The sequence below is a fragment of the Furipterus horrens genome, unplaced genomic scaffold, assembly GCF_987537825.1.
Source record: "Furipterus horrens unplaced genomic scaffold, mFurHor1.1.pri manual_scaffold_3, whole genome shotgun sequence".
In the NCBI taxonomy this organism is placed as follows: domain Eukaryota; kingdom Metazoa; phylum Chordata; class Mammalia; order Chiroptera; family Furipteridae; genus Furipterus; species Furipterus horrens.
Genome location: NW_028327173.1, coordinates 8,969,026 through 8,996,318, shown reverse-complemented (window position 1 = coordinate 8,996,318; position 27,293 = coordinate 8,969,026). Strand labels below are relative to the sequence as shown.

General features: G+C 51.8%; 1 protein-coding gene and 1 long non-coding RNA gene across 2 annotated transcripts in view; one reads left to right on the top strand and one right to left on the bottom strand.

The window, feature by feature from the left end:
• The window catches only part of FHAD1 (forkhead associated phosphopeptide binding domain 1), a 120,939-nt gene that overhangs the window by 32,888 nt on the left and 60,758 nt on the right, over positions 1–27,293 (bottom strand). Inside the window, exons 11-19 of the mRNA XM_090268634.1 lie at positions 26,375–26,458; positions 25,495–25,644; positions 24,445–24,640; positions 14,943–15,013; positions 12,561–12,713; positions 8,272–8,379; positions 8,006–8,113; positions 4,511–4,618; positions 687–794 (exon numbers count right to left, since the gene is read on the bottom strand). Coding sequence (XP_090124760.1) covers positions 687–794; positions 4,511–4,618; positions 8,006–8,113; positions 8,272–8,379; positions 12,561–12,713; positions 14,943–15,013; positions 24,445–24,640; positions 25,495–25,644; positions 26,375–26,458 — 1,086 coding nt within the window. The remainder of the gene's footprint in view (positions 1–686; positions 795–4,510; positions 4,619–8,005; positions 8,114–8,271; positions 8,380–12,560; positions 12,714–14,942; positions 15,014–24,444; positions 24,641–25,494; positions 25,645–26,374; positions 26,459–27,293) is intronic.
• On the top strand, positions 462–13,193 carry LOC150014221 (uncharacterized). The gene is made up of 4 exons (XR_016509634.1): positions 462–596; positions 1,864–1,933; positions 2,609–2,741; positions 12,030–13,193. It is a non-coding gene; the product is annotated as an uncharacterized LOC150014221 (long non-coding RNA).

The following is a 27,293-nucleotide window of genomic DNA, read 5'->3' as shown; positions in this document are numbered from 1 at the left end:
GTGTGTGTGTGTGTGTGTCCCTGTTCTGCTGGTGTGTGTGTGTGTGTGTCCCTGTTCTGCTGGGGTCCAGGGGAGTGAATTCTGTCCTACAGCATGGAGGTGCCCAGGGCAGGGTCATGTGCCAGCTTCTCCCTCTACTGCTTCTCCTACTCCCAGTAATAATCATAAGTGCGGTTTGATATGAAGGTGATGATAATGATAATGAGAACTTTTGGTGGAGAAACAGCATCAGGGTGATCAGAAGTTCAGGCGCCCTATCCTGACGCCCCCTCTTTTACCCCAGGCCACCAAGCGCACAGCAGAGAGAGGAGGAGTGACAATGAAGAGCTCTGGACTCATACTGTCCTGGGCTTGGATTCCGCCCCACTGCTTCCTAGCTCTGAGCTCACAATACTAATAATAAAAGCAGCCCATACACTCAGCGTTCACAGAGTGCCAGGCGCTTTCCTGGGTGTGTTATGTGTATTTTAACCACTGAGCCTCCCAGCTCAGTGAGGTTGTTCTTTTGGTATCATCTGTGTTTCATGAGTGGGGAAACCAAGGCACAGAGATGGTGAGTAACCTGCCTAACGTCCCACAGCCAGAGAGCGGCAGAGGTAGGACTGAACCCAGACCGCCCGCCTCCCGGGCCTGCTCTTCACCATGCCGTCGCCTCTGCGTCTTTCCTCGCAGGGACGCGTACGTACCTCTTTCTGCTTGGTTAGGCGGTTCTCCAGATCCTGCAACCTTCTCTTTTCCTTCTCGATGGCCTCCTTGGCTTTTTGTTTCTCACAGGTGACGCTGCTTTCTAAAATCTGGATGTCAAGGACAAGGCATTGGAGGACGTGCGTGTGAAAGAGAAAGGGAAGCGGATTAGTAGTTAGGTGTTGAAACCAGTGAGTCAGGGTTTGGGAGCAAGAGCTCGAGGAATAGGGTGCTCAATGGGGAGAGATGAGAACCGGAAACTGTGTCTTGGTTATTCATGCGCGTCAAAGGGAGGGTTATTCATCCTTCGGGATTTGGGGGCTGGTGTTCAGGAAGTGACATGCTGGTGACTGCTCAGCTCGAAGCGTCTGGCACTGGGCTATGAGTAAGCTGGTGTGTGTTGGCACCAACGCAGGCCTTCTTTGGAAGTATGTGGCTTCTTGGGAGGTGGGTCACGAGAGCCAGAGCCAGGGAGACATCTCCTGCCCCAGCAGGCCAGATGCCTGTGGCTTCAAAGGACAGTGGTGGTCTCTATCCAGTCTACGAAGGCTTGAGTCCAAAAATTGATGTCGCAGACAGTTTGGAACTGAGAACATATACCCTGCATAGGTCTGGTGATGGGGAGGAGACTGGAGCCCAGCCTCAGCCACACAAGCCGCAGGAGGCACCCGGCCAGAGTGGGGTTGGAAGCCTCCATTCCTAGCTGTTGGGACGCTTGCAGTTATGCCCCCATAAAGACATAAAGGTCCCAAGAAAAACATTCTAAATATGTACATGTATGCACAGACAAAAGACCGGAGAGATATGTACCAAGATGTAAATATGGGTGCGGGGGAACTCAATTAGAGATGCAATATGGCCAGAGGCGGGTTAAGGTTGGTTGAGGCCCCTGGGTGCAGAAGAAAATATTGGGCCCCTTAAAAAAAGAGATAGAGAGACAGGGAAAATAAAAATACATGTTAACCATATTTTATGCAGCGTAGTCATGAAACCAAACTTGGTGTCATTAGAAAAAAGTGTAAAGTTGGGATTTTGCAGGGCCCTTCAGAAGTCGGGGCCCAGGGCCAGAGCCCGGTGCGCCCACCGTTAAATCCACCTCCGAATATGGTTCCAAAAGCAAAGGCGTCTGGGAAATGCTGGGCCCTGTTTAACCCTCTGTGACTGTTTACCTGTTTGCAGCTCCAAGCTAGGCCGACTACCCAGAAAACCGGATGGACCCAGAGATAAACCTCATGCCCCCAGGAAGGAGGTTAGTGACTATATAGGGTGTGACACCTGCCTGATGCTATCTGTTAACTTAAGAATGCATTGTTCTTTCCGTTGGGCAGCGTGACAACCCTCATTATGGTTTTACTATTAACCCCTGTAAAAAAGGGACCCTGTGCTGGGAGGGGTGTGGGTTGTTCCCGCCTACCACCACTGGGGGCAGCTGCTTTGTCCGTGTGTATTTGAAGAACTGTGAGTCAGTTCTTTGGAACTGATCCTGAATTTAGACTTTAGGGGCTTTCTCCCAACAGGTTATCCTGCAGGAGTTGGGGTTATAGAGGTTACATTGTCTTCTTTTCACGAGTCTATAATTTTCTGAATTTTCTTTGGTGAACACGCATTATTTGGTAAAAAGAAAAACTACTGGGACTATTTTGCTGGGGGTGGGATGAGACTTTGTGGGGTATGTGGCCCTGGAGGAAGACGACCCTCCCACCGTATCAGGGCCCTCGCCCACCTGCCCTGCTCTGCACACAGGCTTTTCCATCCCGTCAGGGCTCTGACCCACCTCCCCGCAGAGCTTGGTGTTTTCCTACTGTCCTCTGTGCCTGCGTAAGAGGGTCTAGACCCCACCCTGCAGTCTGTGTCTGCCTGTTGTGAGTTCCTGCGGGGAGTGTTCCTTCCCATCGTTTATTACGCACTGCTTGGCACGTTACAGATGACAATACCAATGGTGACACTGAGCACGCTTGAAGTGTTTGCAGTGTGGTGCCTGGCACCGTGCACTGCACGTATTGACATCTAATCTGCAACCCCCGGACAGCATCGGCCCGATGATCCCCATGTTACAGGTGAGGACACGGAGGGGGCAAGGGAGGCAGTCAGGGGGCAGGTAATGTACCAAGGTCACACACCAGGATGCGGGGCTGCAAGCTCGGATGCCAGAGCCCTGCCCTAACCCCCCTGACACTGGCCTCTGTCTGGACCCTGCCTGACCTGTCCCGATTCAAACCCCGCCCATCTGGAGGCAGGAGACATGCTTACATGTTCACACTTAGGCTGGCACGGAGCGTGCTACGTGGCCCAGCAAGTGCCCGGGCTTCCACACCCCATGTGTACGAGGGACGCTCAGGGGACAGCCGCTGACCAGGTTTGGGTCTGACACTTAACGAGCCTTGCTCTGTGTGGTGCTGCCTCACCCACTTGGACTCTGACCTCACTTCCCTGCATGGACTGGCACAGTCCCACTGTCAAGGTCTTGGCTTGACTCTCCACTCCCCGCCCCTGCTCCTCCTCACCCTGGTGGGCACACCATCCTCCCTACTCCACCTAGATGCTGACCTCGCCTGGGCAGGTGCTTCACAATGAATGCACTGACTGACTCCTCTCAGTAACCCCCTGGGGTGGGTCTGTCTCGACACCCACATTACAGATGAAGGCACTGAGAGGCCCAGGGTCCCCACAGCACAGTAGGGCAGAGCCGGGATTTGAACCAGAACAGACACAACACCCACCTGAGCTCTCCTGCCTGGCCTCACTTCCCACCGTCTGAGTTTTCCTCCCGCCTTCTTCCCCTGACCTAATTCGGCTTCCATCTTGTTCTGGCTTTCATTCTGTTCCTTATGCCCCGGTCCCTGTCCCCCTGGCTAACTCCGGTCCCTGTCCTTTTCACTGGGCCACCTTACCCGTGACATTTTCTTCCCTCAGATGCTCCCTGGGTGCCCCCTCTCTCCTCCCTGTCTCACTGCAGGGTCACCACCTCAGAGAAGCCCTCCCTGCCTGCAGGCCGCTCTCTCACCCGCCCCTGTGGAGTCGTCCTCTGTGTTTGTTTAGGTGGTTGCTTGTCCCTCCACCTTAGAGTGGACACTCTGGGAAGGCATGGCCGGGTCTGTCCTGTGCTTTGGGGCTTGCCTTTCACGGCAGCCCAGGGCCCAGGCCCAGGCTGGTGGAGGAGGCTAGATGCGGATGTCTCCAGCTCTGCTGGCCCTGGCTCTCACACATCCCCGCGTGTCCCTCTCTGCCTTTCATCCACCCCAGAAGGCACTGACCCCCGGCCACTTGCTGCGACCTCCATGTGAGCTCGTTGCGTTCCTACCTACCCCATGACTGCATGTCTGTGTCTCCCCTTACCGGGGGTGGGGGGCGGGCTGCTTGCTAATGTTATGATACCAGGACGCGGGAGCCGGGAGGGAGTTTTCCTCCGGCGTCCGTGCTGGAATGCATCATGAATACCTCCGGGCGGTGATCAGGAGGATGCTGGCGCAGGAACTGACCCCGACTCCACCCCAGGGCCCTCTCCTGGACATCATCTCTCTTCCTAGGTGGTCACCCTCGTGTCCGCGGCGCAGTTCCAAGTACTTTATGTCTATGAACTTGTGGAACCCCATGAGGCACTGGGGCTGTGACCACTCCCATTTTACAGATGAGGAAACTGAGGCATGGGAGGTTAAGTGATCTGCCTTGGGTTACGTAGCCAGCGAGCTGTATGAGGTGACACTGGCCTCGCTGACTGGCACTGCCCCGTGTCTGCCCACTCGACCACCACAGGCCCTCAGGACCCGAAAGCACGGCCTCACGTTGGCTCCAGAGCTCCTCCCACTCTACATCTCCCTCCTCGTACCTCCTTCTGCTGGGTTAACTGGTTCTCCAGATCTTGAACTCTCCTCTTTTCTGCCTCTAAGGCTTCCTTCGCTTTTCTTTTCTCCTGGGCCATGCTGCGCTCCAAAACCTGAAAATCAATGACCCGGCTTTTTTGATTGCCTGCCCATTCAGGGGGAAATAGCTCCTCATGATGATGCCGAGGACAACGAGAGGAGCTATAATGCTGGGGGCGTGGTCTCACACGCCGGGGCCCACGGCCGGCACCCCCACACCCAGTCCACCCGCACAGCAACCCTATCCGAGCAGTTCGAGGCCCCATTTTTCAGATGAGGAAACCAAAGGACAGGAAGTTGGTGTGAGCCCCCAGGCTCATGCGGTTCGTTGGCAGGGAGGCCAGGATCTGAGTCCCAGGCAGGGGAAAGCCTTGTGGGGACAGGGGCGGAGGGAGCCGGGCCTGCCTTGTTTCGGAATCTGAGCTCTTCCCACTGTGCCAGACAGACTCCCTGATAAGAAGAAGAATCTCATTAATAATGGAATTTCCCATCATCGAAATAAATCTCTTAAAAGAGAATCAGGCCTCCAGAGGAGCGTAGTGTCTTGAATGACTGAACCACAACACATGGGTTTCCAGAAGGGGTGGGGCTGGACCTCGCAAGCGGAGTTCTGGCAGGAAAGAGAGTGTGGTCAGGTGCTCGCTCGCCAGGCCTTTTATTTAGGGAGCTATTTGCTGAGAAGCGATTCCATTAAATGGTTTAATGGAAATCACTGAGGGATAATAAACTGTCACTGCAAGAAAGGGCACCTCAACTTTCCAAAGGGTTGTGTTTGAAACATCAGCTGACTGTCTGATGTCTGGAGCTCGGAACGTGGTTTCCATCACTGGCAGTGGTTAGGGCCCCAGGTGAGCCTGCAGAAAGTATTTAATCCATCGTGCGGCGGGAATGCTATATATTTAGCAGAGAGAAGTCATCTGAGAAACGCCAGCGCTCGGCTGTCCCACCAGCAGCCCTGAACAAGGCAGAGAGGCAGCAGGCAGGTTTCTGAGGGCTTGAGGCAGGTTTTAAGAGTAAGACATTTTCCTGTAATTTGTGAAGGAGACTTTCGGGCACTTTCCAGTGATTCGCGATCGGGTCCAGTGCACCTGACCTCAGGTCTACACTCGGGATCCCCCTCTTGGTGGCTCCCTGCCTGTCTCACACGCAGGTCCTGTCCCCTCAGACACTTTGCTCCCAAGTTCCTGGGCAGGTAACCTTTAACGTTACCTCAAAACCCATGTTATGGCCTTAGAGATTCATTTGAAAATGTGGCAGAAGGCCTAATGAAAAGAAAACTTGCCCTGGCTGGTGTGGCTCAGTGAATTGAGCACTGGCCTGAGAACCAAGGGGTCGCTGGTTTGATTCCCAGTCAGGGCACATGCCTGGGTTGTGGGTCAGGTCCCCAGTTGAGGGTGCATAGAGGCAACCACACATTGATGTTTCTCTCCCTCTCTTTCTCCCTCCCTTCCCCTCTCTCTAAAAATAAATAAGTAAAACCTTAAAAAGAAAAAAAAGAAAACTCAAATAATCATTTGCGGTTGATGGACATCTATGTCTGGGACTTTTCTTTCAGATTCCCCAGTCAAGACATCATGTGAGGTTCTGCCAGGAGGCCTGAGTTGATGTTTCCCAGGCCCGGGGTGACCTGGGAGCAGTTCCTCCCTGCCACGAGTGCCCCCCATCAAGCCTTCCCTAAATCTCTCTCCTGAGGTCCCTGATTTCAAGGACCTCGAAATTTCCACATTGAGGGCCTTCCCCAGCCCTGAGCTGCTCACCTCGGGGTGGCATTAGGCTCTGGCGAGACCTGTGACCCTCCCTGTTGTCACCACCCTGGAGAAATACCTCAGAGCCGGGCCTCAGTGACACCACTCACAGAGGGCTGCAGAACACCGCTGCACGCAGACCCCAGGGGAGACCCCCACACGTGAATACCTCTGCTCGCTAGAGCAGATCTCCTCTCTTCCCAGGCTCTGCCCACCCAGCGCCTCCTTCTCCTCCCTCAGGGGTGGGTGGGCAAGGATCTCACTGGGAGAGTGAGGGTGGGCATGGAGACAAGGGCCTACACAGGAGCAGACATAATGATAACAATAATAGCAGCTACCGCTCAGGGAGCATCATCTGGGTCAAATGGTTCTTGGTACCACGGCACATTATCCCTAATCCCTGCAGCTGCCCTTTCACACAGGTAGGTGCTGAGAGACCTGCGGTAGCCAGGAAGCAGCCTAGGAAGGATTTGAACGTGTGTCTCTGGCTGCAAAGCCTGCTCTCCTCACTTCTCTGTGCTGCCTCAGGGTTGAAGAGCTCGTGAAAGCACTGTGTGGAAGAGACTCAGGGACCCGAGGGTGACTGTGGGGGAGACATGAGTCCACGGGGTAATAGAGCCTCCCCCAGAGCTAGGGTGGGCACATCAATAGGAGTATAACGCCTTCAGCCAGGGAGAGGAGATCCTGCCCAAGGCCACGGCCCAGCCTTCAACACTTTAGGAAGAAAACAGACGGTGGGTTGGAGACTCTGGTGCCTGCAGAGCCCGGACAGACTCCACTGCAGTTAATGCTACAGGGAACGGCAGGCCTGGGCCAGATGGCTGCTGCTTGGGTCATTCATTTCATTCTTGCCAAGTTGAAATGAAAGCCGGGTATTTTGACTTTTCAAGAGAGGATGGAATACTGGATTTTTAGGTGAATTTCATGAATTCAAAATAAAACACTCTAGGGCCAAACATAACATCTCCACAGGCCCTTTCAGCCAAGGAGCTGCCAGTCTGTGACCTCTGGAGAGCCGGGCAGGTCAGAGGAAGGAACCAAGGCCAGACTCCTGTCCTGTGAGGCACAGAAGGAGACAAAAGACTATTTGGGTCTGCAGAGGAGCCCCTGCCTCTCTTTCCTGGCATCTAAAAGATTATCATGTGGACGAGGAAGTAGGCGGGCCTTGTCTTCTAGAGGCACAGGGGACAGGTGGAGGGTTGGTACCCTCGGGGGGAAAGCGTGATTCAACGCCACCTAAAGGAAGACTCTTCAGCCAGCCCAAGGCCTCGGCCCTGGGCTGTAAAATTCCCTCACGGTGGAGCTGGAGGCTGGATGGGTCTAGGATGTTGTTGGAGGATTCTCCCAGCTGGAGGGTTCTCCCAGCCCTGGAGTCCCAGAGCTCCTCCCTTCCTCCACGTCTATGCTTTGGGACAACCTCCACGCAGAGGACACCAGTGTCACCAGTCCCAGCTTCTCTCCCGAGCCCTGCCTATGACTGTATTTTATGCTGTTGACAATTTTTCCCACTGGTTGTCAAGACTACAACTCTAGGGTCCTCTCCTAGAGCCCCCATGCTTCTTCCCGAAGTAGCTGAGCCCTCCCAAGGACAGATAACTCAAGGAAAGCGCCACCATTGCCTGAGGCTCTACACTTACACCTGTGACCCTCAAGCCAGATTTGGGCCCGAGCTGACTCTGTCCTCCCCCCACCCCGCCCCTGTCCCGAGCTGCGTACCTCCTTCTGGCGGGTTAAGCGATTTTCCAGCTCTAGGACTCTGGTCTGTTCTTCCTCTAATGCTTCCTTCACTCTGCTTTTCTCTTGCATAAAGCTTTCCTCCAAAACCTGAAAGCCAATGACCATTGTTTAATAGTCCATGTTACCATGGCAGGAGTCTGGACTCTGGGCCAGGTTTGTGCTTCACAACCGCACAGGAGTTGGTGGGCAGCCAAGGGCCTGGGATTGGAATGGGGGTGGGGGGTGTGGCCCGGACCGCTGCGTACCTTCGTCTGGCAGGTTAAGCGATTCTCCAGCTCTTGGACTCTCCTCTGTTCTTCCTCTAATGCTTTTTTTGCTCTGTTTTTCTCTTGAGTAATTCTTTCCTCCAAAGCCTGAAAGCCAATGATTCTTGTTTAATAGGCATGGTTACCATGGCAGGAACCCGGACTCTATGTCAGGCCCTACCTGGCTTAGTACTTCCCAAGTCATAGAACCCGGGGCTCCAATCGGCGGGCTCAGATTAGAGCCCCAGGTCCATCCTTTCTAGGGATGTGACCTGGGGGAAGTGAGAAGCTACAGACCCCTCAGTGTCCCCGTCTGTATAATGGGGACGGCAACAGTGCTTCCTGCGTTGGGTTGATGTGAGGAGCAGATGCGATGATGAACAAGGAAACGCTTGGCACGTGATCACCACTCATTAATAAGGGTTGCTGTCTGTCCGTCATCTCTGCTTCGCAGAGGAAGAAACAGGAAAAAAGAGATTAAGGAATCTGCCCGATTTACTCGTAAATCACACGAGCAGGGATTCAAACCCTGGCCCATTGGACTCTGGAGCCTGTGTTCTAAACGATGGCCTGTGGGCTGAGTCTGGTCCTCTGCCTAGTTCTGTAAATAAAGTTTTATTGGAACCCTCCATGCTCATTGCTTGGGGGTTGTCTGTGACTGTCCCCACAATACAACAGCAGAGCCTGCAAAAATGTGTACGATCTGGCTCTTCATGGAAAAAGCTTGCTGACCCCGGTCTAAATCATTAGTGTGTGCAGAAACCAGGTGAACGCTAGTACCAGATAATAATAAAACAGAATGTTAGCTTGATAAAGAAACCTAAAATTTCTTACCATTGAAACAGCGTCCTCAAGCAAGTCAGGATTCATGAGAAGCTTAATTAATGAATTTTAAAGAAGATTTTATTTATTTTTAGAGAGAGGCGAAGAGGGTGGGAAAGAGAGGGAGAGAAACATCGACGTGTGAGAGCGACATCCATTCACTGCCTCTCGCGCGCCCCCAGCCGGGGACCTGGCCTGCAACCCCGGCCTGTGCCCTGACGGGGAACTGACCTGGCACACCCTTTCGGTTCACAGGCTGAAGGCGCTTGATCCACTCAGCCACACCAGCCAGGGCTGATTAATGAGTTTTGACACACGTGCTTTTAGAGAGAGTAGGGGTGATGGTGTTATATGGTATGAAGAAGGTACATTTAAAATTGGGGCGCCTGGTGCTAAAGTCTGGAACCACACTTTTAGCAGAGTCCCTGGGGTCAAGCTGATCAGTGTTAAGTGTCTGGGGAATGATGACCCTTGATGGGATGATGGTGAACGTGAGCAGCGCCACTGTCTCTCTGGGTGGACCCCTGGCTGCTCCCCCCTCTGCAGCGGGGGGTATGCGCTGAGATTGGCTGTGTTTAAAAGGGGTTTGAAGCCGGCCCTTGCCGCCCTGTCTGTCGGGACTGATGTGATGAGTGGGCACCTGGGAAGTCCAGGCTGGTACCCACTGCCGGGTGGAACACGGTGGGGCTGAAGCACTGTGCGCCCGCAGCGGAAAAAGTCAACCCCGAATTAAAAATAAAATAAGACCTTTGGGAAGGGCAAAGTTAATCAGGGAGGAGGGAGGAAGCAGGTCGGGGGTTAGTTCTGTGAAGGTGAAGGTTTCCTTTTCTTCTGGGTTTATTTTCCTTTCTATTGAGTGACACTGGCTTTTTAAAATACCTCATTGCCCTTGGTGGTTGACATTGCCTCGGCGTGGATCGGGTGTGATTTCGGTCACGTGGTTCTTCCTTTTCAACCTTTTATTTCACAAAAGGCAGAAAAGGCGGAGAAGGAGGCAAAGAGAAGAAGAGCCGGAGGAGGAGGGAGAGTTCCCGAGGAAACTGGGCCTGAACTGGAGGAAGCATGAAACAGGCAGCGGTCTGGAGGGGGTGGCGTGTGTGACAGAGGAAGACCAAGCCGGGGCTCACTGAGCTTCGCCTGGCAAAGTGGGGAGGAAGCAGCAGGTCCAGTCGGCCCCCCTGGGGAAGAAAGGAGGTGCTGGGGAATGGTTGGGGTCCAGCGGATCCGCTGCTGCTGTCTCGAGGGGAGTGGAGGAGGGGCGGGATGCAGTAGAACCGCCTGAAACACTTACAAATCACAATGTATGAGCTCTGACTCCAAAAAACCTCCGCTGCCTTGCGGCATACCTCTTCAGGGGAAAGGCTAAGGGAGTAAACCCCGACAGAAAATCCGGAGCTGGAGTCCCTAAGGCAGTTTGACGTTGTAGTCAACACCGGCAACTCCTGCGGCGCACCTGAACCCAAGCTGTATCGACTCCGTCTTTCCCTTGGACCCTTCAGCTGCGAAGAGAGGGGGTGTCTGCTGCATGGGCAACAGCAGACCCTCCATATCACCCTGCCCAGGCTCTGTAGCTTCAGCTTCACTGGAGAGGACACTCCAGCGTCATCGCAAGATGTCGATTCAACACGGGAGGAGACAGATACCGTGTCACTCCCGAGTCGGACTGCATAGCCATTCTCGGCGGTGCAGATAGACTCTTAAGAAGCTACACCATCGTCTCTCGAGACGGACGGCTGCCGACGACGATGAGCCCCTCCCTCAGCCCAATTCCATCAGAACCTGGGGGAGGGGGAGAGGGCAGAGCAGTCTTATTGTTTAATCTCCTGAGTAACAAAAGGACAACTGAAGTCAGGAGCCACTGATCCAAGCTGATGGCAGTGAGATGGTGAAATCCATAGCAGGTCCCCGAATAGCAAGAAGAGATGAGAATGGGCTCCTGAAATGAGATTTCCTGGCCTTCTCCAGAGATTCTAATTCAGCGGGTCTGCGTGGTGGCCCAGGAATCCATGTTTTTAACCAGCGTCCCAGTGGTTCTTATCAGGCAGCTTGGGGAAGGCCTTTCCCCGAGACCCGGCTGCTGAAAATACGGTCTGCAGGCCTGTGCTCCCAACATCAGCTGGGAGCCTGTGAGACATGCAGAACCCCACGCCCCACGCCAGAGCTGCTGAGTCCGAATCTGCAGGCACACAAGATCCCCGGGTGATCCTCCGGCACCTTTCAGCTTGGGAGGTGCCACTATCAAGTATCCTCTATTTGGCTTGGTTTCTAGAAAAGTGAGTAGCAATTGTGGCTACTTGTTTTCCCTGATACGTGTAAAGGAAAAGCAACGGGCTGAAATAAACACGTATAAAGAGAAAGCAAAAGACTGGAATGATATAAAGTTGGTCTTGCAATGCACTTACAAACCGGGATGTGCAGTGATGACTTGAATTTGTAAAATCAACTGCAGTATATAAACAAATGAGGTACTGTCACTGTAGGTAGTTAGCTAGTTATTAATAAGAAAGAGAGCAAAGGGAATTAGACATTGAGCTAAATCAACGGGGGAGCATAAGCCTGCTTGATTAGCCAGGAAGCTATAGCTTTTACAGACTCATTCGCACACTCCAGGGGACGGGCGCCAACGGGACTAAATCCTCAGAGCACAGGAAACCTTCCCAGGAGCACTGTCCGCCCTCTGATACTGGATTGTTGTGGGATGCAAGGGTAGGCACTTGACCATAGGGGCCTGTGCGTCTAACTAGGGGGTGGCTCTATCATAAGCCCGTGAAAGCTTGGGAAGTTGATTGGGTATTTCGAAAAAGCTCCTGGTTATAACCCCAGGGGAACAAAGAAGTTCTCTCTCTCTCTCTCTCTCCCTCCCTCCCTCTCTTTCTCCCTCTCTCTCTCTCTCCCTCTCTCTCTCGGTGACCCACACTCACCCCATGTATTTGCAGGTTCTCTCTTGCCTGGGAGCATTCAGCCACGTGGGTCTAGCAGCTACCGGGGCAGCAGCAGATGGCGCAGGCTCCAAAGGACTGAGCTTCAATGTGAAGCAGAAACTGTGGACACTGGCCTTGGCTTTGGCCTTGCTGAGGCCACGGTTGGACTTTTTCCATGTCAGGACCGGCGGAGATGGGACACTGGAAACCCAGGGGCAGATTTCCACCTGAATAAACTTTGCTGCACATAATCTCCCACGTGGATGCTTGGAGTGCATTCCTTGTGGTTCCTTGGAAGAGCCTACTTTCCCCCTGACAACAGTACCAGTTACAGAAATTTCAATAACCTTTCTTTTTTGCTCTGAGTTTTAGAATTCAAGCTTCATGCTTATTCCTCCAACATCATGCATGCGTTTAAATAATTTAATCCCACACATCACATGAGGAGTTGCTGAGATTTCTCCACCAAAGAACGTGCTCTTAATTTCTTATAGAAAAGGCCATTTCATCAGCTTCTGGTAGTAAAGAAAACAACAGGGACCTTACCGCCTTCTCTCCCATCAGCCACTTGACTCTGGCTTTCAGCTTCTCCTCTTGCTGTAGCCTTTCCTCGTTCAGCTTCTCCTTCTCTGAAAGATGCTCCCGCAGCTTTTCTTGCAGCAAAGACTTATGAGTTTCCTGAGAACTGCTGATCTTGATCTGAAATGAGAGGAAAGGACACTGAAGCTGATGGGGGACAGGACTAAGGATAGGAGTCACTTCTACACTTTTTAATAAGTTGTTAACTTTTCAGTGTGGACGAAAAAAGGGCCACATACTAAACCTGACAAGCTCAGGGGAGGCCTGCATGATAGCCTTTCAAACTCAGAGACCTGAAGTAACCACAGAGGATGGTCTGAAATTAACACAGTCTAGCTAAAAGCAGGTCATGGTAGGGAGTCTTGTCCAAGGCCAGTATTTTTCCCTAACAAAGGTCAATCTTTGCCTTAACTGAGCCTGTCCTCTAAGATAGCACATCTTGGGAATGTCTGAGTAATCCCTTTTTCCAGACCCCTCGGGGCACAATCTCCCATCAGAGATCCTCTCATTATAATTATTATCATGTTAATTGTTAACTGTTAACTATCTTATACCTGCCTATGTAAAAGAAATATGTGTCTACTTCTTTTACTTTTTATCCAATCCCAGGGATACCCCTGCTTGGCTTTCTCCCGCCTTCCTAATCAATCACCAATAAATTTCATGGAACCTCCTGATGTCTTCCGCTTTAATTCTGATGGATAATGTAAGTGGTTAAACTACCACTCTCTGGAGCATTTTCTCAATTCTGAGATTTTATTTCCCAGCAATTGCCAGTTTGGCTCAAATAAACTCATCAAAATTCTTTCAGGTTTGTGTATTTCTCATGTTGACAGCGGGAAGGACAAAGGTTTATACAAAACTTTCTTAAAAACAAAGAAAATCTATGCTTAGCCTGGTTACTAGTAAGAACACAGCAGTACAATGGTTAAGAGCTCAGACTCTGAATCTAGACAGAATCTTAGCTCTGGTCTTTTTCTAGATGCCTCTTCATTTAGAAGATGAGATTAATCCTAGAATCCACCTTTTAGAGTTTTAAGGATTAAATTAGATAATGACGGAAAGCTTTAAGCACATAGTAGGTGCACAGGAAAAGGTAGCTAGAATTATTAGTTATTATTTGCTGAGTGTAAGAGAAAAAGCACTGAGCCAGGATCAGAAGGCCTAAGCTTTTGTCTTAATCCTTCCACCAACTAGCTGTGTGACATTAAAATAGCCACCTTGCCTCTGACCTTCATGTCTGTATCTGTAAAGTAAACAGAATGGACTAGAGCTGGGGCTGATGAACTACTGTGTGCAGGCCAAATCTGGTCCAAAACCAGTTTCTGTAAATAAAGCTTTCTTGGCACAGGGCCATGGCCATCACGCTCATTTACATGTTTTCTGTGGCTTCTTTCGTTGCTCTACAGCAGCAGAGACAAATGAGTGTGACAGAGATCGTATGACCTGCAAAGCCACCGGCAAAGTCATCTGCAAAGCCATATTTATCATCTGGCCCTTTATAGAAAGAGTCTGCAGACCCCTGGGTCTCTGTGGTCAACCACAGTGGTGGCCCCAACACTCCACCCTCTGTGTCTTTGACTATGAAAGCTTCAGCGCTCACTCGATCCTGCCCCCTGACATGGAACTCAGCCATGCGACTTGCGTGGGCCAACGAGATAGGACAGACATAATACAAACAGGATGATGGCAAAGTGCTCCATGATTGGTCTTGCTTTCTCTCTCACCTCTGCTAACCCTGAAAGTGTGCTCGGGCCAGCCTGCTGGAGGATCGAAGGCTCGCTGAGCCAGTAGAGCTGCTCCAGCTAAGGCCAGCTGAGTGAGATCAGCCAAGGGCAGGCCAACACGCAGACTCCTGGGTGAGCCTGCCCATCACCAGCGGGGTCTTCCTGGCGGCAGGCTGCAGGCAGTCAGCAGTGGCTGGGGAATGCCACTCAAGCTGTGTGGCTGTTTATTTCACAGTACTAGTATGGTAATAACTACCAGGGTGATAGGGTCCCTAAGGATCATTTTGCTTCTAAAATGTTGACATGGTGTAACTTTTGGTAAATCTGCTGCCTGGACTCTGGCCAGCTATACTTCTTCCTCTGCATTTAAACACAGTTTTCAAGATCTGATGGCATTTAAGCCTTTCTGGTTTTTGATAGAGGGAAGCAAGCACCTGCCCTTGCCCTCCTGGGTGATCCCAGCCACCCTGCCTGAATCTTTCCCTGTGCAGATGGAGATCTCATTTCCCCTCTTGGAGGATGTGGACTGACTGGCCAACAGAGAAAACGGGGTTAAAATGCACAGCACCGTGTAAATGCCCAGGAGGTGCCGGACTGAACTTTCTAAAAGCTAGAAGATTACCTGAAGTTCCTGGGTCCGAATAGTGATTTTTTTATAATGTTCCAGAAGATATTTCAGATACAAAGACAATCCTTAAAAAAAAAGAGAAGCAAGAAGATTTTAAGTATCTATTCGATTCACCTCCTGTGCTTTCCAAAATAAAGTCTTACAGAGCTTGCCAACAAGTGGACGAGGGTAACATTGCCTTCCCACCAGGAAAACGTGACTTGCCACCCAAACTCGTGCTTTTAAAATGGTTGATCAGCTCAGTTGGGCTGAAAGCCCAGTTTGGTTTTGGACGTGGAAGATAAAAAGCAGAACGGCAACAGAACACCTACTGACTAAGTCCCACTGTGTGCAAAGCTGAGTGTGGGGGATGATATGAAGCTAACAGTTCAGCCTGCGAGACAAGGTCCAATGGCCTGAAAGGGAACGCGCTGCGCCTCTGGGCAGCACCTTGGTGACTGCTGAGGGCGGTGTGGGGAGGAGTGAGAGTCTCAGAGGAGGAGAGACAAAAGAAGGCTACTTGGCCAGGAGCCACCAGGTGCGGGCAGAATTCAGAACGAAGGATGTGGCAGGCTGCGCGATGGCCCCAAAGACACCTGGGTCCTGATCCCTGCAGTCTGCGTGTGCTGCCTTCCAGGGCAGAAGGAACCACGCAGACACGATGAAGCTAAGGGTCCTGAGGCAGGGGGGACTGCCCAGGGTTATCGGGGGTGACCTAGGACAGACACGCGGATTCTTATAAGAGGGAGGAAAAGGGAGACCTGACTCCAGACAGAGAGAGGAGAGGTGATGGGACAGAAGCAGAGAGATGTGAAGATGCCACACTCCAGGCTGTGAGGAGGGAGGACCTCGATCCAAGGAGAGCAGAGAACAAAGCTCTGGAGACTGAAGAAGGCAAGGAAGCACTCTTTCCTGGAGCCTCCAGCCCAGTGCAACTGCATTTGGACTTCTGGCCTCCAGACTATAAGGGAATAAATATTTGTGTCAAGCCCCTGAGTTGGTGGTAATTTGTTGCAGCAGCCTTGGGAAAGTCATGGGCAGGGTGGGGGGGGGTCGGTGGTGAAAGCAGGAGGGGTGTGCGGATGCAGAGCATGACCCGCGGTCAGTGCTGAGCTGAACTGGGCTGCAGCAGATGAGGGGTGTGGGGGAGTGGAGGGTGGAGATGCACTGGAAGGCTGAGTGAGGTCAACGTGTGGCAGGCCTGGGACACCAGCGTAAAACGCGTGAGCTTGACTTAGACATCATCGAGATGCACTGAGCACGTCCTACGTGCGCGGCCCTCGGTTAGGCGATCCGCCCATCACCCTCCTGTGTCTGGTCGTCGCCTTGTTTTACAGATGAGGCGGTCGGGCCCCGAGAGGTTGCAGCTGCTGAGCGCCACACTGCTGGCCGGTGGCTGAGCCTGGACGTGGGCTCAAGCTAGTGGGACTCCACGCTCCGAGTCACTGCTAGCTCAGCTGCGGATGGAGAAGCGAATTGGCTTGATAGGCCATGTTCTGTTTTCCCCCCAGAAAAATAACTGGGATGCAACAGAGAGGAAGGAGCCGCAGGGTTCCTAACTGCTGACATGTTGGGCTGCACCCTGCACTGCGGGACGGCCAGCGGCCTCTCCGGCTGCTTCTCCCCGGGTGCCTGCAGCACCCCCACCCCAGCTGTGGTAATAAAAACGTCTCCAGCTGTCTCCTGGGAGCAAAACCCCTTCCTCTGAGTTAGAGGCAGAAAACGTGGCTAAGAGCCCCAGGCGTGGCCAGATCTCTGGTGCTAATGTTCTAAACCAGGTGGGAGCAACAGGTATAAGAAAAGAGGATGAAGAGAGAAAGCCTTTATAGGAGTAGGGTAGTGGCCCCATGGTGAGGCGGAGGAAGAGACGGGGTGGGGTGATGTGGGGGGCTGGGCAGAGGAAAGGAGCAGACGGGCTCAGTGTCAGACATACTGCATTTGGGGTGCTGAGGGGTGGGCCACAGAGATCTGGGCACACTCAGTGGGCAAGACCAGCCCAGCCGCTCCGGGGCCTTCGTGTGAGTTCGGGGAGAGCACCCTTCCTCCTGGTGGACATGGCCCCGGCCGGGGGCCCCACCTGCTGCCTCAGCGGCAGCACCGACCTGCACCCCTGCTGCTGGCGGCCCAGCCTGCAGAGACGTCCGCTGGCCATCACTGCATGGCGGTGGCTGTTGAAGCACACGGAGTAGGGGACAGCTCAGGCAGGGACAGAGACTGGAGAAAGGGACAGCTGAGAACACGCGCAGACCATCAGGAGGGAGGGAGGGCGTGCCGGGCCCGGGAGGGCCCAGGGGTGAGAGGGTTTTGAGACAGCGAACTGGGAGAGCTGGGCAGGCCAGAGGGAACCGAGGCTGGGGACAGAGGTGGGCGGCCCGTGCAGGATGGCTCCGTGCCCGTGACTCCACAGGGGCAGAGCAAAGAGGCAAAGATGAAGTAGGACGTGGCAGTGCAGACAGAGGGTGCACTGCACTCCTTCGGGGTCACCGGGAAGGGAGGCGTATGAATGGCAGAAAAGGCGCTGAAGGAGTAGTGGGTTCCAGTGAAAAATGACTACCTTGAAGTCACATCTGATGGCAAACAGGAGTGAGAGAGAGAAAGGCTGCAGGTGCCTACGACAGAGTCCTCATTCAGGACCTTGTGTACTGTTCTCTGGGAGGGAGCGAGGAGGGGAGACGCAGGGAAGGAGCATATGGCGGGGAAGACAGAGGGAAGGGAGAAGATGTGGGTACAGAGGGAGAGAGGAGGGGAGCTGAACATGCTTGTGCCCGGGGGCCCTGATCTCCGCCAATGCAGCCTTCTGAGAATTTCCATCATGGAAGAGTGAGAATAATGTCATAATAGATGTCAAATATTAAGCACCTGCTGTGTGCCAGGCACCAAGCCAAGAGCCGACACCTGGTATTTTCTTGTCATTATAAACAGCCCAGCGAGGAAACGTGTTTGTCTTTATAGATGAGCCAGCGGAGGCTCAGCAAGGTTAGGCTGCAAGTCTGGTAAGTGGTAGGGTCAGAATTCAGACCTAGGGCTGTCGTTCTCTCTTAAAAGAGGCTGGAGGCTCCAGAGTCTCCAGAGGCTGGGTTGGCTCCCGTGAGGTGTTCAGGGGGACAGGTGCGTTGGGAAGCTGGCAGGGAGGCAAGGTGGCTGGGGGGGCGGGCACGGGCTTGGGCTGTGAGAACTGGGCACGAGCTTGGATGTGCGGTGGCCGCACTGGGATGGGTCTGGGATTGTGCTCAGTGGCAACCTGTGACCCAGCAACCCAAGGGGAAGGGTCTAGCGAGGGTTAGGGACCGAAGGGAGTCATGGATATCGAAGGGGAAGAGAGAACGGGTGGTTAGGTTTCTGGATGGGATGGTGAACAGTAATCATGACAAGATTTCTCTCTTTGGGAGAAGGAGCAAGTTCTGGTTACCAAGTCATAGGTGCTTATTACAAAAATCCAGACATTACAGAAATCCACACGTGCAAAGTGTTCACTGCTGTATCTTCAATGGCTGGCACATAGTAGGCCTGCCATAAATATCTGTGGAACAGCTGAGTGGAAGTGAAGTCCCTAGATGCTGGGTAATATTCTCAACAGGTTTATGATTTTTCTCTGTATTTTCCTTTTGATCACATACTGACAATTAAAAAAAAAAAAAACACAAATGGGAGCACACTAGCGTATTGTATTGCAACATGCTTTTTTTTTCACTTAAAAATACTGCCTATCTGGGATATCAGAGAAAGGGCGTTTTTCTGCGGATGCAGGGAAGCCTTTTGTTTGTGACAAAGTCTTCAGGAATGGACACAAAATCTAAGCTTGCAAAGAAAAATGCAAAGTTTGTTCTTTCCCTTATCAAAAAACGCCGAGAAACCAGGCGGGAGGTGTGGGAAACTCAGCTTCAAGGTTCCTCCTTAGAGGATTCCCATCTCCCAAGCCGGACCACACGTCCAACCCTTCACCCATCAGCCCATTAGCAGCAACTCCAACTGCTGGGCCTTTCAGGACAGAGCCAAACACTGCAAGCGGCTCTCCCCTCCACTGACCGGACCCGGGTTCTCCTAGGGAGGCTTCCCAAACCTAGCTTGTTAGGTATTTTTAATCTCTTAGAACAATATTCTGAAAGGCAGGCAGTGTGTGGTAAAGGGCAGGGGCCTGGATGGAGTCCCAGCTAGACCACATGGCAGCAGGGACACGCAGCCCATTGTCATGACTCCAGGAAGGGGGTCAGGAAAGGGCTCTGCCCACCGCCCACATTTAGGCCACATTAACTCCGCAAGTATTGGAGGCCGCTGCCGACGGCAGATCACAGTTATTAAGGCTCTGTGACCCACCTCTGATATTTGTCTGTTCATCACAGCCTTTAAGTCTCATTTCAACCTTATGAGAATTTATCCCCATTTTATAAACCAGTAAACAGAGGCACAGAGCAGTCAACATTCTCAAACAATTCGTGAGTGCGCAGTTGAGATGCCAACTTGGCTGGTCTCCAAACCCAGACACCGAAGCATTCGGCCGTAATGCAAAAGAGGCTTCCCTCGGGCATGGCTCGTGGTGGCACCAGAGGGAACGGAAACACTTAGCTCTGTCTCTGCCCACGTTAATGACAGAGCCTGTCATTAACCAGGCATGTACCTGGTGCCCCTCTGGATCCTCAGAGGGATGTGGGGGTCACAAAATAAACAGGCATTAGGATCAAAATGACTTCAGTTTAAGTCCCGGCCCTATCATGTACCAGCTGTCTGACCTCAAGCAAGTTTCTTAGTGTCATTGAGATTCAGCTTCTTTCCCTGCAAAATAAAGGCAATGATAGTCCCTAGCTCATTGGGTTGTGGGAGGATAAGAGTACACAATGCACGCAAAACAACAAACTCAGCTCCACGCACCCAGAAGGAGTTAAGAGAGTTAAAAAAAACCCTGGGCATCTCTCAGGAACTGCGAACAGAGAAGGCTCTTAGGCTGTTTGTGGATGACGCTGAATGGCCGGGGATCCCCTGCTGGCCTCAGTAATGGAAAGTACCTGTGTCCCCTTATCATAGTGAAACACTCCTAAAACATTTCCTGAGTCAGTTTCTTCATTTCTAAAATGAGGCTATAGTACCTGCCTCATAGAGTTGTAAGGAAGAAATGAGATAGTGTATAAAAACTGCTTCAAACAGCAATTAGAATATAAGTGCTGAGTAATGAATGATAATCACCATGATCACCGCCTTGACCATGACCATCCTCCTCACCATCACCATCTAATCATTACCACCACCACCACCACCATCACCACCATCACCACCATCACCACCAGGACCATCACTATCATCATCATCACCATTATCCTCCTCCCCCTCCTTCCGAAAACCACCACCACCACCACTACCACCATCATCATCATCACCATCACCATCATCCCTGTATAGAAGACTCTGTGCTAGGAATTCAGTACAGTAGTACTTCATATAGAAAGCATAAGGAATACTCTAGCTCACCTCTCTCTCTCTCTCTCTCTCTCTCTCTCTTTTAAGTCTTTTGGGACCTTGCCATAATACTGCTTGTACTGAAAGACAAATGCCTTTTACCATCAACTTCCTCCCTGCTGACAGGACGAAGGGTGGGCCCTGCTCACTGCCCTTTCTGTTACGGCCCTCCCCGCTGCCTCTCTGACTTTGTAGAACAAAAGAGCTGTAGTCCCAGAATACAGTCTGTATTTCCCCAACAGGTGTCCCACAGAGCGGTATTCTGAGAGGTGTTGGACAGGGGGAGGGGCATCGAGAAAGGAGAAACTTATTTTGGGAACACCCTTCTTTCTCCCGTCCTGACAGACCCACAGTGCGCATCCGTGTAGAAGGGATCTGCGGAGACCTGCTTCATATTGCTCGGGCCTCCTGACGCCCTGAAGGTGGCGGGTCTGAGACCCGCTGCCTAAAATGAGTCTTTCTGGAATTGCTGGCCCAGCGGCTTACCTTTACAGTCTGCACTTCTTTATGGTAACATAGGACCAGATTTTGACACAGGCTACAATGACTAGAATGTCTTGGGATTGGGGAGGGGACAGTCCACACAGAGCTTGGCCACCCTCTGACTACAGAGCATGTTCTGTCTCTGTGTTAGTTCCGATCTTGAGGGACAGATAGAGGTGTGGTCACGATTTCACGCACCCTCAGGACTCTGCCACGGTTGCAGCAGCAGTCACGCTGGCACCGGAGGGCCATGCGCTGATGGGAGAAAAGCAGCCCCTCTTCTCTGTGTTACGTGCAAGGGGCAGGTATTTATATAAAAGTTAATCTTTTTTTTTTTTTTTTTGGAAGAACTTTATACCACCTTCTGGATTACTTTGGAGACATCCTGACTGGGGGTGTAGAATCACCAGAGTTGAAAAATCACTCCTCTGTTCTCATTCATTGCTGTAAAAATGTGAAATTCATGCAGTCTCACCAGAGGAAAGTTTGGCAAGGAGTATTAAAAACCTTCAAAATGTTAGAGTCCTTCAAGGTGTGGCCCTGGGCTCTCCCTTCTCAGTCAATAAATTCTTCCTAAGTGATACTATTCATGCACATGGCTTTGACCATCCATCCATCTGTTCATCTGTCATCCGTCAACCCATCCATCCACCCATCCATTATCCATCAATCATCTGTCCATTCAGCCATCCATCCATCATCCATCCATCCATCTGTCATCCGTCCATCATCCATCCAGCTTCCGTCCATCCATCCATCTACTCATCTATCCATCCATCCGTCATCTGTTCATCATCCATCCATCATCCATCCATCATTCGTTCATCATTCATCCATCATCCGTCCATCCATCCATCCACCCATCTGTCATCTGTCTATCATCCATTCATCATCTGTCCATCATTCATCCATCACCATCCATCATCCATCTCACAGGTAATAAGCACCCACTGTGTGGCACATGTTCTTCTGGGTTCTGGGTTAAAACCCTAATATCTACTTTCAGACTAGACATCCAGGGTGACAGCTGCATCCCTGGTACCTCATCTTGGGTGTCTCACAGGCACCTCACACTCATCTTCACCCTCAGACTGGTCTTCATGCCGCATTTTCTCACTCTGGATTTTATGAAGGAACCACATCTGTCCTTTCGCAGCCAGAAACAGGAGGTCTGTAGACCCCCTTCTCTCTGTCACTTTTCTTCCATCTGCATCCAATCCCACACTGAGGCCTGTTGCTATTCTTCTTAAATGCCCCGGGAATCTTCTCTCTTTCTTCATCCCCACCCCTACTCTAGTGCTAGCCGCTGTCATCTCTTGTGACAGCTCCTAACTGGTGTTCTGTGCTGGCGGCCTTCCAGTGCATTTTCTACTCGTGGCCAAGATGACTGTCTCCAAGTGCAAACCTGTTCCATCAGTTCTTTCCTTAAAGCCTTTCAAGGGCTTCTTGCTGCTCTTTGGATAAAGCAGAGCTTCTTACCAGGGCCCTGCAAGCCCCCACATGACACAGTCCCCGCTGACCTCCCTCACAGGCCCTGCCCCGCCCCCACCCCTATTTCTAAATTCAGGCCCTTGTGTATTCCATGCACCCCCACCCTGCTCCCTTTACCCAGAGTGCTGCCTTTCCCCCCCTCCCCTCTTTGGCAAATAACTGCTATGCATCCTGGTCTTCCTGACCAGGTTAAAGTCCTTCACTTCTTGTTCGTAGAAATCATCAGCATTAAAATTTTATGTGAATGATTTTTTAATTAGTCCCCACCCTATCCCTCCCCCAAACCATAAGATCTACAAGGGCAAGAATAGTGCCTCTTTTTCTCCCCCAATATTTTATTATAAAAATTTTGAATGTAAAGTGGGAGGAATTTTGCAGCCAACACTCATTCACCCTATGACCCGGGTTCTACCTGTTTCTGACCCCATTATATCTCTGCCTTGCATGGTGCCCGGTGTCTGGTAGGCGTGCAATAAATCTTTGTTGAGTGGAAGTGGTCCATGTCCTTCCACTCCTAGGGTGATAAAGATAAGGTGCACAGGTATAAGAATGTGCAAGAATGTTTATTTCAGCATTATCTGTAAGTGTGGAAAACGTGAAGCAACATAAACGCCCCTGATAGAGGACTGGCAAACGACACCGTGATCCTCATACACAATGGGATTCCTCGCCATCAGTAACAAGGACGATGCAGATCTGCATGCACTGACAGACAAGGGCGTTCCTGGTATACCATTAGGAAAAAGGCTAAAGAGAATGGGTATAACACTATCTTCTGGAAAATTAAAAAATCAATAAACACAGGGCTAGTGCCTACACCACGCCAGGGACTGTACTAAGTCCATTACATATATCATTGCATTTTAAACCTCACAACATGAGCATTCCTTATTACTCCCGTTTGCAGGCAAGGAAACTGAGGCCCAGGGTGGGTGACTTGCCTAGAACCACACAGCTATTTCCACGGGCGCATACCTTGGAAGTCACATATAGAACAGACTAGTAGTGACAATATCAGATGCCATAGGAGCTCTCACTCATTCCTTGCTGGTGGCAGTGCAAAATGGTGCAGCCACATTGGAAGACAGTTTGGTGGTTTCTTTAAAATCTAAGTTACTCTTACCACACGACCCAGCAGTCTCGCTCCTTGACCGTTACCCCAAGGAGCTGAACACTTATTCTACTCAACAGCCTGCACGTGGATGTTTAGCGCAGCTTTACTCCCAACGGCCGAGACTTGAACGCAGCCAGACCGTCCTTCAGCAGCAGAACAAACGAACTGGTGCCTCCGGACAATGGAGTAGCTGTTGCTCAGCACCAAAGAGAAATGAGCTGTCAAGCCGGGAAAAGACATGGAGGAAATGCAAATGCTTATTACTAAGTGAAAGAAGCCCATCTGAAGATGCGGCATCTATCCTGTACAATTCCAACTCTCTGACATTCTGGAAAAGGCAAAACTATGGAGACTATAGAAAGATCGGGGGCTGCCGGGGGCAGGGGTCGGGGAGGGGTGAATAAAAAGGTGGAGCAAAGAGGGTGTTTAGGGCAGTGAGTACACACTCTGCATGATATACAATGGCAGATCCACGTCCCTATAAAGTTGTGCAAACCCACAGGCTGTACGACACCCAGAGTGAACCCTAATGTCAACTACGGACTCTGGACGATAATGAGGTGTCAGTGTAGGTTTGTCAGTTGCGATGAATGTACCACTCTGGTGCCTGTCTTGGGGCAGAGGGCAGATGGGAATTCTTGGAACTCTCCTCTCAATTTTGTAGTGAACCAAAAACTACACTGAAAAAAGTCCATTACAAATATATAGAACAGTCATTATTGCTGAGAGGTAAGATGCAGTACAATTTTGATTTAATTTTCCTTTGGCCTCTGTCAGGTCTCATTTTTCTTTAGTAATCACGCCTCATGTGTTTTTTTCCAAGGAAAAGCACTTCTCAGGCAGACAAGGAAAGTAAGTCTAGAGAAGGGGACACCTGGCCACATGCCTGAGACGCCTTCCTCAACAGATGTCCCACCGTGATAAGATTCAACGTGACATTTTAGAGTCAGGCAGCTATGTGAGAAAAAGAGTCGCAGTAACCTTTGTCGGAGTTGGATAGCTGGATCCCGACGTCCTGGAGGAGACGCTCCGTGTCCTCCAGCCAGGACTGCAGCAGACGCAGGACGTCCAGCGCCACCTTCTGGAGCCCGGAAAGCGGTGGGCTCACCTGAAGGCCGTGAAGACGGTCCACCTCCTTCTTCAGGTCGTGGCTACAGCAAGGCATGGCCATGCAAGCCTGGAAAGAGATGAGACTGTGAGGTGCCCGGACATTGTCGCCACAAATACTACCTGCCGTGACCCGTGAAGAACGATGTTCTTGGCTTTGCCATGAAGCCGGCAGGGCCACAGGTTGGCTGCCCTGGGATGGCCCTGTTAGTTTTATCTCCTTTATTCTGGTAGCGGGTGGGGGCGTTGTGGGAGGAGCCTTTCTTTTGTTTGTTCTCTAACTTGGGCTTCTGGTGGTCAGAGAGATCGCCCCCGCCCCCCCACGGAGGTCTATTCAATTTCAAAGCCAAATTGCCAAGGACAGTTGGCTGAAATGAGAACCAAATTTGGCTATTTTTATTCGTCAAAATTTCTGCTGATGTCAACAGACACGCCGGTCAGAAAGTGCGGCTTCCTGATTTGAAAGAGCTGATAAGCCAACCTTTGCACAGACTCCCCGAATAGTAGCTACTGATTTCCAGAGAAGCAGAAGCAGCTGCCTGCTCTGATAAGTAGGGTCTCCGTGTTGGGGCGCAGGGACTTGGCCGGACACCCAGGTCCCGTCCCCTCCACGGTCAAAGGCAGCCTTTCCATGGCAGGGTCGAAAAGAAGCTGCCCGTGAAGGGCAAGGATGTTTCTTTGGTTTCTCGGGAAATAACATGGGGCCTGTGAGCTCCTAATCCTTGGCCACGCCAAGTTCACCCGGGGGCGGTTTTCAAGGTCCTTCGCTTTCAGTACTCAAATAAGTTCCCCCAAGGAGAAAAAGGCGTGCAAAGAAGCAGAGCATTCCTGCCTGACCTGCTCCAGGAGGGCCGGGTGGTTTCCCGAACAAGCAGCACAAACTTAGACAAGGGGGACAGGTGTGAGAAGCCGAGAGGGGCCCACCTGGCAGCTGTCTAGCGACGCCTTCAGCTTCTCAATGTCCTCCGTGATTTCCTCCTGCTTGCGGCTGCTCAGCTGCGTCTCCTGCAGGCTCTGTTTTCGCTGCTGGAAGTTGATGCTGTCTTCGGTGACCTGGGTAATCTTCTCTAGTAACTGGTGGTAAAGAGGAAAAAAAAAAAAAGGATTTAAAACACAGGGTGGCTCTGGGAGGAAGGGGCTGGGGTGCATCATCCCGTCTCTGCCGGTGAGGAAGGAGGGTCTGACAGGTTTTGGCGATGGCTCTGGGTGGAGGAGGCCATCCACTCTGTCACCAGCCCACGTGTCCTGGGCTCGGAGACGGCTTTTAAGATCCCAAGATCCATTGTCATTCATTTGTTCTAGATTTTTCTGCCTTTGAGGAGCGACTGATAACACAGCCTGATGCTGTGGGCTCACAGAGAGGAGGCCAGGTTGCCCTGTGGCCAGCGAGAGGCACGCGTCTTCACCCGCACATTGACATGGAGGGTGGGCAGGATTATCAGATGATGAACAAGGCCGTCACTGCAGCCAGAAGTCCACCCTCGCCGCCACCCTTCCTGCTCAGGAGGAATGCGCCAGAGCGCGTCATCTGTGGGGACGCAGCCCTTCCTCCCAGTGCTAATGAAGGTTACACGTGCGTGTTTGGTGACCAGAAATACCCGGTGATTTAACTGGATGTTCGCAGAAACATTTCAAGGGAGTTTAACTGGCTTTTACTTTGAAACCCCCCCAAGATCCTGTGAAGTCAAAACAAATCTTTATGACAGTGTGAGAAACGTGTGCCACCAACAAAAAGTCGGGACATAGGCTCCCAGTGTTTGCAGCCCCAGGTCCCCGGAGAAGACGGTGCACGAGCTGGACCAACCTGTTGATCGGTGATGGGTTTGTCCTGAAATGGCTTCGCTCGCCTGTAGGTGGCCTTGATGACTTGACTCCGGAAGTGCTCCAGCTGGGGCACAAAGTGAAGGGAACTGGGTCAGCCGGGCAGCTGGGGCTGGCAAGCCCGGTGGCAGCCTCGCCATCCCTGGGGACGAGGGGGACTCAGAAGGGTCTGTGCCCCGTTAATGGTCGTTAAGGGTTATTAAAATCTCCACGTCTCGCTGGGAGGGGCAGTGCCCGCAGAAGGGAAGGCAACAGCAGGCTTTAATTACTTTCTCGGCCTGGCTGCCTAACCCAGATGATGCGTGTGGTCAGCGCGCACATGTCTCAAGCCCTCAGAAGAGCCGCTCGCTGTCAATTATCCAGTGGGAAGTCTGGGGCTGGGAGCGCTCTGCCATAATTGCTAAGCTGGCACCAGACTGGGAAAGAAATATTGAGGCTGTCAGCCCAAGGAGACCACGTAATCAGCGAGGGTGCCTGCGGGCGGGAGAGTTCACTCCCTTCTGCCATTCCGTGCCTCGTGCCAGACATGTTCCGAGTCCTGGAGACTCCATCTATTGTATTCCTCTTTGTGTCCCCAGGGACTGGTACAGCCTGGCACAGAGTAGACACTCAATAAATATTCGCCGAATGCTTATAACCAGAAGCATCTGTCAGAGACGGGGTCCTTCACTTCAGCTCAACCCGCTTCTGAATGCCCCTTGGTGTTGGCGTCTTCAGGTTACGGTTGATGAAGGAGCACAGTTCAGTTAAATCAGGGCTTATAGGATTGCAAGTTCAAATTTCCATGAGAAGGGAGAGGCCCGGGAGCCCACGTTTGTCTGGAAATCTACCAGCTTGGTGGCCTCTGGCCTGGGTTTTTGGTTCACGGGCAAAACGTGGTCAACAGAGTCCTGAAGGGACCT